This window comes from Pimephales promelas, chromosome 12 (genome assembly GCF_988280905.1).
Source record: "Pimephales promelas chromosome 12, fPimPro1.hap1.1, whole genome shotgun sequence".
In the NCBI taxonomy this organism is placed as follows: domain Eukaryota; kingdom Metazoa; phylum Chordata; class Actinopteri; order Cypriniformes; family Leuciscidae; genus Pimephales; species Pimephales promelas.
In genome coordinates, this window is record NC_142780.1 from 17,487,184 (window position 1) to 17,499,141 (window position 11,958).

At 36.4% G+C, this 11,958-nt stretch overlaps 1 protein-coding gene across 2 annotated transcripts; it reads right to left on the reverse strand.

The window, feature by feature from the left end:
- Positions 1–1,456: 1,456 nt before the first annotated feature.
- LOC120470180 (germ cell-specific gene 1-like protein) lies at positions 1,457–11,885 on the reverse strand. Of its 2 annotated transcripts, none has more exons than XM_039659635.2 (7): positions 11,394–11,885; positions 8,586–8,786; positions 6,380–6,559; positions 5,444–5,491; positions 4,633–4,785; positions 4,377–4,488; positions 1,457–3,211 (listed from the first exon to the last, which is right to left on the reverse strand). In XM_039659635.2, exons 1-7 carry the CDS (start codon positions 11,401–11,403, stop codon positions 2,839–2,841), a joined length of 1,077 nt encoding a protein of 358 aa, XP_039515569.1. In that variant the 5' UTR covers positions 11,404–11,885; the 3' UTR covers positions 1,457–2,838. The 2 variants fall into 2 exon arrangements, with proteins under 2 accessions (XP_039515569.1, XP_039515568.2); XM_039659634.2 differs by having other exon boundaries at positions 8,586–8,911.
- Between the last annotated feature and the right edge of the window lie 73 nt (positions 11,886–11,958).

Genomic DNA, 11,958 nt, shown 5'->3' on the forward strand with positions numbered 1-11,958 from the left:
AAGATTGTAAACTGATAGTAAAGTGTCACTGCTGGGAACATAATGTATTGAACTGTGTGAAAAACGTAGACTTTCTGACAGATTAAATTGTAATGATATTGAGCTGTATCTACAGTAAAAAGAAGTAAAATGCAGATGAAGACCAACTGAAAAACAGAAAAGGAAAAAAAAAATTATCATCCAGGATGATTGCACAATATGTTCAATAATGGTTGTCATTTAAATTGTGCAAATATGATTTTTGATGTCCACAGCTGAGGAATAAAACTAAAACAATAAAAGCTACCATGAGTCTCACTATTCTGTGTCAGTATGTGTGAATTTTGTGTGTAACTGTTTTGGTGAGGTGAAGAGTTCAAGTGAACCACTGGAATGGGCAGCACATTAATCTCTGATGGTCTAGCACCCGAGAGGTTTAACATTCTGGTGGCAATATTTACCCGTAATCCTAGATTATCTTTGCGTGTGTCAACACATGGCATATTTGGGCCAGAAATATACTTCATGCACAGGTAAATGCGACTCTGTAAGTGAGTACTTTGTAATATTGTGTTGATCTTTATGTCATCTTTATGCTCTTTATAACACGGTTTACTGACCGTTCCTTTCCTTGTCTTAGTCCAAGTCAGGATTACTAATATAATCTCCTGTCCAACATTGATTTCAAAATCTTCAACTTCACAATCCATCATCTCTTTAACTCTTTCTCTGCCATTGACGCAAATTATGTTATGCCAAATTTCGACTCCTTGCCAAATTATTACCTCTCTTGTTGAAGTCAGTACTTGACTGCCTAATCCTAATCCTAACACCACCCCTAATCCTAACCCCTCCCCCACAACTAATTCTAAACCTATTCTGTAAAAAAACATTGTTGGTTTAACTTAAAAAAGTAAGTAACCTGGTTGACTTAAAAATTTAAGTTGATTGAACTGGAAAAAGTGAGTTAATACAATGAAGGAGATTAATTTAATCATCAGAAACTCAAAATAATAAGTTATCTCAACTAAATGAATTATAACATATGGTGGAATCCGGCTTGTCCCGTTTGCTTGCACGCTTAACACTGCGTATGAGCAGCGTTTTTCCTCTGTGGAGATGCATTCAGTGTTGCAAATTCCACTTGGTAAGTAGCAAATCCGCCATGGCACAACTGGCTTTTAAAGGGAAGTTAAAGAGAGATGAGACTCCAATGGGCTTTATACACAGCTGCACTACTTCCTGAACTTCACAGCTCCTTCCTGTCTGCCATTATTGGACACATTGATTCATTCAGGTGTGTCTGAATACTGTTGCCGTGACTACTGAGGTCAAGCACACCTGAATTGTCCAATAATGGCAGACAGGAAACAAGGAGCTGGCTGAAGTTCAGGAAGCAGCTGTGCATTGAGCCCATTGGTTTATTGCATGTTACATGCAAAACACACCCATTACTCATTAAGACAATATAGGGACAACCCTTTTAGACCATTTTTCACGTCATTAAACTTGCAAGTGGATTCAGACACAGCCTATGAGCCTATTAAGTGCACTTGTGCATGCACTTTAGACCATGTGCTTAGATCATTAAAATTGAACCCACTAACACAGGTGAAGGGAAGAACCAGAAACAAGAGATAGGCAAATGCATGAAAAATAACGTGATCATCAATATTAAACTGCATATAAATCCAAACTGCTTAATGTCCTATGAAATGTCGACCCATGCCGAGCTATGACTGAGCAAGCTTTAGGGGTTTTGATGGACTCGATCTACTCCATTTTGATCATCGTTCTGAATCTGATCCAGACGTTGCATGTTCAGGTTTCGTATTATTCTGGGGGCCATGAAACTTATGAATATGATCCAAAATGGTGGCGGGCAACTTTTTTCAAAGACGCTGGCGTGGACAGAGTTAATATAGCCTATATTTTTTTCTTTTGTTTTGCCATATTGAACATTTGTGATAATGAACTTGAACTGTTACAAGGTACACAAATAATGTCAACAGTGAATGTAAGTTACAATCTCAGTATTTTCAGTATTGACTCTACTCTCAGAAGTAGCGGAAAACCCCTTGACAAATAATCTCAACAATTGATGGTTGCAACAATTCCACATTTAGTAAATATTCAAGCATTTTAGATTTTGTTAGTAATAATGCTCTTTTAAGCAAGTCTGTACATTAGCTATGGTATCAGATGCTTTTCTGAGCAACAGAGTTATTAAATAACACAAATATAGCATAAAAGATTTGATATAACAGAACACCTTTTTGTATATAACAGATGAGATGCATAACTAAAAATAAAACAGGCTTTGTGATCTGAAACAATCTCAACGTAATCCACTCAAGAGTCTCATCAATACATAAATACAATTTCCTGGAATCCTCACACTTGAAAATCCAATCACTGAATGATTTAAACACACCTTTCTCCTTTCTCACATCTGCTGTATGTCTACAGTCTCTCTCACTCATAATGACTGAATTTCAGCCACACACATACCTAAAAAAAATCATCTATAGGGACATTTTGCATAGACAATTTTTGCAAGTCAGTCAGTTAATCAGACAAACGAAACAGACAAGGCCTTTGTTGTAAAAACCCATTAAAGCTATATTTCACCCAAAATAAAAATCTGACATCATTTACTCACACTCTTGTCGTTCCAAACCCGCATGACTCAAAAATAGATATGTTGCAGAGTTTTTTTAAAGGCAACCAAAACTATCTGATTACCAACATTCTTCAAAAAATCTTCTTTTGTGTTCCACCGACAAAAAAAAAATTAACTGAGCTTAGGAGCAAAATGTGTTGGAGTAAATGAAGTCAGATTTTTCATTTTTGGGTGAATCAGCAAGGGGAATCTATTCCTTTCATGGCCTCCTTCATCTCATCTATCTCTCTCTCACAGTCCTCACACGTATCCGGTCTGCATCCCCCAACCAGTACCAGGGTGGGCACATCTTCCTCTTGCACCATTCTCATGTTCCCATTGGATGCCCACACAGAGTCCATCATCCCATTCGGGCACTGTAACAGGCCACTCACGGAGTAGATCCCGCCCCCTGGGACCACCTCATCGTAGGATGGAGCGTGGGTTGTAGCGCGGGCCTCTTCTAATCGAAGTCTCTGGCGGTGATGCATCTCAATGACTGTTTTGGTGTAAGAATTAAGGGTCATAACCGCAGCACCCATGCAGCAGCTGAAAGACACCCATGCCAACCTTGGAGTTGAGAAGAGAGAGAAAGGACCATGCAAAATTTAGGGTTGGAATAACAAAGAACTAGACATGATTCAGGCTTTAGTCAACAGTCAGTGAACTCAAAAATATCTAATAATTCTTGATATTCAAGTGGTATTTAACATCATGGACAAACCAGGGCACAACGTGTCTTCTATACTTGGATATATATTAACATAATGTATGTATATCATAGCTTTGATGTTTCATATTTGTAATATATGAAAACTCGAACGATATTTGATATCTAGCATAGGGAATGCGGAAAAATCTTTACAAATATTATATTATATATTTGTATAGTTACATCATGTTATATTATTTGGATATTTTTTAATAAATGGTGATTTTTAATTAAATTGGCGAAGGTTTGATTTTGAAATTGGTGGGGACGGGGACAACAATCATTGTTTTTTATCGAAATTATTGCTAGGGATATATCAGAGTCACCGGATATTGGTAGGGACACATCCCTAGATGACAGAATTTTTGTTCACTATAAACATTTTAAAGGCTTTGTAAAAGTGATGGAATCATCTGAAACGTGCTGAAAACAGCACACAAATAAATCACACAGAACAGAATGAATGCTTTGTGTCAAGTCAGAAAAATGCATCTAATGATTTGAACATGTTCAATTAATTTCACTCAATTTCAACCTATTCATTCCATGGATTCAATCCATGAACTGATAAAAATGCCTAAACATTTGCATGTTTCTTAAATTTATTCCTGACCTGGGCCTGCTTCGGCTATTTTTTTATTGCTGCAAATTATAAACTGTATTATCGCACATTATATCCAACTATGTGCCCACATACAATGTAGTACACTCAAATAAAGCAATATACATAAATAGCAAATCTCGACTGCTTGATTGCTTGTATCCTTGCACAACATAAACTATATTAGGAATTCACCCAGTTCTAATCTGCTCAGTATAACTAAAAGGCATGGAAATACTAAAGATATGATGAACATAAACATCATGATTTTCTGTAAAGCTGCTTTTCACAATATATATTGTGAAAAGCACCATGCAAATAAATATGATTTGACTACCGGTACTTAACGTTCAAACTACACTTTTAATCGTATCCCAATCAAATCAAAATGATATACTGTGTAAACATGCAAAAGTACTCACGCAAATGACCAACCGTAGTCCCATGTCTGAGGTCTCCAGTCTTTGGGCCCCACAATCACAGTCAGCTGAAATACGGTGGTGTACATCATATGAGCCACCATCCCTAACAGTCCTGAAAGATATAACTAGAGGGAATTAGAACAATATATGATGCCTGGTATCTATGTAATGCAAATGATCAAAATATAATTCTTTAACAATAATTACTGAAGACTGCAATACCCAAATGTACCACAAGAGAGAAGCATTCTCTTACCTGAGAGCACAGTGCACATGGCTGCAAAAGCATTGATTTTGAGCGCATGCATTTCTTTATGAGCACACAACACTTCCACCCACATGAGTAGAAACCCCATCCCCAACAAACTGATGTACATGAACTCAGCAATCATTGACAACCACAGAACACCTGCAGGAGGCACAGAGGAACACATGCATGGTACACTTAATATGAGAATACTGTACAAATAGAGAAAGACTTGACATTCTGCATAATATATATCAGCCCATTCTCACTCCCAAGGCATCACCTAACTCAGTGTTTCCCAACCCTGTTCCTGGCGGCACACCAACACTGCGTGTTTTCTTTGTCTCCTTTATCAAACACACCTGATTCAACCCATCAGCTCATAATCAGGTGGGTTAATGGGCTGATGGGTTGAATCGGGTGTGTTTGATTAGGGAGACAAAGAAAACACGCAGTGTTGGTGTGCCGCCAGGAACAGGGTTGGGAAACACTGACCTAACTGACGCCTTGGGAAGCATTTGGACATGCTTCAATATCTGACGCTTTAGGCGCCCTTTAGCGTCAGTTAGATGACGCCCTAGGATCGCGTGTACCCTACCCCCACCCCACACCTAAACCTAACCTCCTCTACGTCCTCTAACTGACGCTTTCCTTTAGCGTCAGTTAGATGACGCCGTAGGATCGCGTCATGTAACTGACGCTAAAGGGCGCCTAAAACGTCAAATATTGAAGCATGGTCAAAGGTGACGCCTTGGGGTGAGAATGCGTTGTATATATATATAAATCATTTCATGAACACACACGTGCACTGCACGCTCACCATGAGTCTCTCCAGGAGTAAGATCTAAGAACCGGCGACATCGTTCTCCTGTAATGTAGCAGAATGAACAAGAATGAAATCCAATCTCTGACACACAACAAAATAATTATTTTAATGGCTTATAAAGCATTTTAAAATGGGTGTGCCATTTTTGTTTTTACACTTTCTTTAAAAACTCGTTTCAAAACTCAAGACATTAAACTCCCAGCCAATAATCAAAATACACATTTTTCATTTAATTGCAATGATCTAACTGTCAATTAAAACAACTGCTCAACTGATAAGTAACTGCTGCATTACTGCATAAATGCATAGCTTTATGAAAATGCTGTGATCAGAAAGTTTCTGGATAATGAAATCCACTTACACCAATTACTGTGGAACATGAACCAACAGGTCTACATTATTTTGAATGTAATACTTCATTACCATTTTTTGTTACTATGGTCCCATGTTCCACTTTTCTAGACCATGTTTTCAGATTTCACATTACTGTGCAGGCTCTGGTTGAGAATCCAAAAAAGTGGTGGTGAAAAAAATGTTTTGAACATTAGATAGCCTGTTACAAGTGATTGTTTTTGAAAAATGCCATCAAGGTCCTAAAATTAGTATTAAAGTTATTTTAAAAAAATAATAATAATTGTGTAATTTACCCTCATTGCACTAGTACAAGTCTTCTAAAGATTTGAAAAAGAAAAAAATGCTTTGCTGCATCTCTGAAATCTTTTTACACATTTGCAAATACACATTTGCATGTATTCAAACACATATTCTCCATTCAGTTTCATTGTACAGGAAAGCGCAGCGTGAAAGTCCAGCCTTCCAGAATGACATAATCGACATTGTGACTTGATGGTGAGATAATTTTAGGGTGAGAGAATTTCCATTTTTGGGTAAACTATCTCTTTGATGTCTCTCGATTAGACTTTTTCTTACCATCAGCGTGTTTTTCACAAGACTCCCAAAATCCTGTGTGGAAATATCTGAAGGTGTACTTGTCTTCTCCCGTCTCCCAAATGTAGTGAACTGCGTTGGCCAATTGCCTTTGACGAATCCTGGCTAGTTCCTCCCTTCGCTTTGGTGGTAAAGTGCCCCGTGGATCTGGGGTGGGGCTTTCTGAAAAGAAAAAAAAGACTACCAATTAGCCTGTTTGTAACCTAAATAAGTGCGTACAAGCACTGTAACTTTTCACTGCTTGTATCACTCCGCTTGTCTGTGTTCCAGAATCCAGACAGTCTGTCAGTTGTATTGGAGATTATTACACATTATTACACCAGTAGGTGGCGAACATCTTTAGAAACAGTGTTGGGGGTCACGCATTACAAATAAAGTGAGTTACGTAATCAGATTACTTTTTAAAGGGGTGGTAAAACGCCATTTTTACAAGATGTAAAATAAATCTCTGATGTTCCTAGAGTGTGTATTTGAAGTTTAAACACAAAATACGCCACAGATATTTCAGCCCATTCTCACCCCCAAGGCGTCACTTAACTGACGCCTTGGGAAGCATTTGGACATGCTTCAATTTCTGACGCTTTAGGCGCCCTTTAGCATCAGTAAGATGACGCCCTAGGATCGCGTGTACCCTACCCCCACCCCACACCTAAACCTAACCACGTCCTCTAACTGACGCTTTCCAGTTAGATGACGCCGTAGGATCGCGTCATGTAAGTGACGCTAAAGGGCGCCTAAAACGTCAAATATTGAAGCATGGTCAAAGGTGACGCCTTGGGGTGAGAATGCGTTGTATATAGCATGTTAAAGTTAGACCAGACACAAAACGCACAGTTTTGTGCCTGACCCTTTAAATGCAAATGAGCTGCTGCAGAGGGCGGGGTTTCAAGAGCCCATGTGTGTTAGCAGCTGCGATTACCTCACGCAGACACACTAAAATGACAGAAACTGTTCTGCCTTTAATGTTAAAACAGAGTCAGTCAAAGATGGAGAGACTCAAGAAGAAGTGACAACATGTAGAATGCAACAGGACATCTCTGAATGGTTAATTGATGAATTTATGTTGCTGATGTGGAGTTAACTATCTTCAATTAGCTTTCTGTCATGGGAATCTATAAATCGCTCGTATAGGAACTGTTGTGAGATGCACACGTATGTGAAAAGATGGATGCTAAAGTTTGAGTTGAGTTTGAGTTCTCTTTTCAACATGGACTGCGTGTTCCCGGGGACGGGTTTATGTACATTTTAGGGTTGGTGATGTCACTAACCCGGGAGGAACCTTGTGTAGTCCCTACCAGCCATTTGTTGTAGTCCTTAAAAAACGATTTCTTTAAAAGCAAATATCCTTCTTTGCTTTGAACTTTGAGCGTTGTAACTTTGATAGTGTTGTTCATGCTCAAACAGCAACATTTCACACAAACTAAAGTTAGAAAAGTGAAATCATACTTTACCACCCCTTTAAAAGTAACTAGTAAAGCATTACTTTTAAATTTCCAACAAAATATCTCGATTACTTTTTCAAATAAGTAACGCAAGTTACTTCCCATTTACTGACACCTCATCTGTCCCATTGTTGAGAGAAATCAGGACTAATATGCAGAGTTGTGTGCGCCATGTAAACATCATAGTTATAGTTCTAGATTAAATGTGAGCATGTGTTTACTCATCGTACATGCATAAAGACAGATTCAGTATTCCTCAAAAATGAATAAAAAACAGTTAAATGCAAACTCAGAATATTACGCAAACCTGTGATAAACAAATGTGTAAAAAACACAAATATATTTTATGTATTCAATCTCACTTTATAAACCAGTGTTTTTGCTGCTGACTTTCCATGATACAACTGAATTAAGATAAAAATTTGTGTTTAATTTTATTTTTATTGCTGAAAGAGTGTTGAACCATAGACAGTAAAAGAAACTAACCTCTCCTGCATCCTAGCCGCAAATTTGTATTTCCTTTATCCTGAGGCTTTTTCATTTCACTTTTGGCCTTTACATTTTGCCAAAAAACACTGGCTTATTCATTCAGGAACTAAAAACACTACTGTTGCTTGGAGATCCGCAAAGATTGATCTACTTTCATTTAATTTGGGACTATTTATGTTGTGAATATCATCACGATTGTGATTTGTCACACTGGTAAAATCAAACCAGAAGATTAAGGTGCATGTGATACATCATACCTGTAGTGTAAGGCTCACTATTGTTCTGACCGCAGTTCTTCATCTTGACAGGTGAAAGGCAGAGAGGTTTGACCACCTTGTGCGTTCCTTCACACCAGTAAGACGTACAGAAAGCCAGCACAGATAAAGCAAGGGCAAGGGAGGTCAGGAAAAGAGAGAGCAGGGAGCGAGAGCGCCTGGACATGTGGTCCAACATGCTACCTAGAGGTAAGGAAGAGAAGGGCAAACAGGGATGCCAGTGTCCACGCACAAAAAAAAAAAAAAAATCTTTTGGGATGAGAATGAAATTGAGAAAATTATATAAAGCAGAAATGAGAAAGAGATCCCTGTGACAGATGGCAGGATAAATGAAGATGTGGATTTAATAAAAGAGAGGGTCAGACAAGGAAAGAAAACATATGTCCCAGTCTTATAGATTTAAACTTTGTTCTTGGCAGATGTTTAACCAAAGCAACAAATGAAAAAATTATTGAAGAGAACTAAAAGACAGATTATATTAACTACACAGACACATCTTACTACTTAAGCAATACATTTTGGCATTCGTATGTCATTATTATATGAATTAGAATTTTCATTTATTATGTGTTTGATATTTTCATATGAAGTAATTTACTTCATTATAATTTTTTATCACTAAATTATGTAACGCAAATCATTTCATGTCATAAAATGTCTTGATTCGAAATTTTTATTTAATATTAGTGATCTGTTATGTTGCTTTGAAAACCAAAGGCAAATAAATGTATTACTTCTTCCAATATCAATTAAGTTATTCTCATATGGTTTTATAACCCTTGCAGAATACATAAGAATCTAAATTATAATAAAATAAGAGGGGTCATAAAATGCATGCACTGTTTCAGATTAGAGAGTCTACTTAATTTACACAAAGTCATTTTGTTGTGTTTTTGTTTTCTATACATTTAGTTTGTTAAACTAAATGAAAATGAGAAATGGTGGAGCTAAATAAGTTTTTATAATTTATTTTATTTGTTGTTTGTTTTATTTTAAGTAACAAAGATGTTTTTTTTTAATGGTTTTAGTTTTAGTTATAATAAAAATCACGCACTGTTCTTCTGAAAAATCAAAGTATTCTGTTTTCTAGCATCTTGTTTTTTTTTAACTCTTTCCAGCAGAGACCGTATGATTTTGAGATCTATCTTTTTACACTGTGAACAATTAAGAAACTTATATCACTCTTACAAGAAAAGGTTCTATATAGAACCTTAAAAGGTTCTATCAGTGCTATGTATTTGGAACCCCTAAAAGGTTCAATAAAACCTTTTTAAGGGTTCAATAATAAGATCCCTTTAGGTTTCTTTGTAACCAGGAAAAAGGTTCTATATGGAACCTTTTGGGTTCATTCATTATTATTTGTTTTGTCCTTTCCAGATTAAATATTTCATATTATTTACAAACATCAAGACCCTATGTATTTTTTAATGCTTGTGAACGATCACAAAATTCAAGATAAGGAGGTGAGAAAATGTATATCATTTTATGTAGTTAATATCACACAAAGAGTGCCTTTTCAGTTTTTCTTTTTCAAAAATAAGCATGATTGAAATGTGATATTAAGTTACAACAACAGTTTAATAAACAATAATTTAATTACAACTAAAATGTTGCAGAATAATGTAATATGAATGAATAATAGCCTATAAAGAACCTGCATAAAGGGTTCTTTCTTGTCATTATAGAACTTTTTTAGCATAAAAGGTTCTTTGGAGTTGAGTAAAGAACCCTACGCTTCATATATAGAACCCCAATAAACTCTTTTTTCTAAGAGTGTACACACAACTAAAGGTATAACATACACTGATGTTCAAGGCGGCGCCATGATGTATTATGAACATATAAGGTGTACATTTTTCTTTTTTAATTTAAAGATCATTTCATATAGAACTGCACTTCCGAGACTATAAGACAAATTTCCCAGAATATACAAAATAATCCAATTCAAAAAGTTTACACCCCCCGCACCATCTTGAACATAAGTGAATGTTTGCACCTTTTGTAAAAGTTGTGTAGTTCCTCGGTGTGAAATGATGGATCTCAAAATCATACAGTAACTGTTGGAAAGGGTTCAAATGTGCAGGAATGTTTAATAATGTTTAATCAGAACAGTATGCAATTTTGCTAGGGGTGTGTAAATTTATGAGCAGAACTGTAATTTAAATGTAAAACATGTTTATGAAATGCAGAATAAATGTTACGAACTATTACTGATCTTCCTTAACGCATCATCCAGTCTAGTACTGAATGGATTAAAAATGAGAAAAGGAAAGAGGGGGAATTCAAAGGATTACGTTTGAAGTTACGTGATGAAATTATTAGTTAAGCTCTTGCATTAAGTCTAACTTTACTTGTAATCCTCTAATAATCTGTTTTAATCTGTTTGGGCTTTGTAGGTGTGCATGTTTTTATATATAATTATAAATGCGTTTAAGGATTCCTATGCATTACTTTTATCCTTAAACTCACATTGAAAGAGCTATATGAGCATGTAATATAAAACTAAAGTTTAATATATCTGAATAAACCTGACTATAGATTACATCACCAAAACTCATTTTCAAAAGTCAGATCAACTAAAAACAGTTCTTCAAAGCAACATTTTCACATTTTCTTTCTCGCAGAAAAACAGATCCTAAATGTAATTTTATTTGAATGTGTTTGTAAGCGATACGAAAGGCATCGTGTGTGCTAATCAAAAGAAATGCTTGAATCGTTCATTTCTGCAGTATCGAGAATTAAATGTAGCGGAAATCAACATTATTCTGCATTAAAAAAGCTGATTTTTACCTGTGCACATTGAACTTCTTACATCACGTCCATCTTAATAATTCCCCCGTTTCCATCCATTCATTTTCATTTTTTTTCTTCCTTCTTGTGCAGTTGTTAAACAAAATGTCTCGTCTCTTTCATTCAGCATGCAGTTTCTCTCCTTACCCTTCTGTGATTATTTCTGCTTTTCCCCTTTTTTGGTAAAATCCTTCCCAAATCTCCTCCTTTTCCTGCCTTTCCTTGGAAATTGGTGTCACACTCTACCAAGAGCATCCATAATCCCCCTTCAGTCCATCTGTTAGCACCATCTCCATCTTTCTATCCTGTCTTCTTTTACATCACTCCATCCCACCCTTTTTAAACAACCCTCTGTCCCACCTGTTCTTTACACCCCTCGGTGTCTCCACCGGCCCTTACATGTGACCTGTTCTGTCCTGGGGAATTACCCACCCCTCCTGTAAAAAGTAATCACCGAGTACTACTGAGAATCACATATTGTCTTTGTCCCTGTAAATCACTTCAACATGAGCTTAAATATAAAAAAAAAACATTCATCAGAATTTGTTGCTAAAGGTATTTGGTG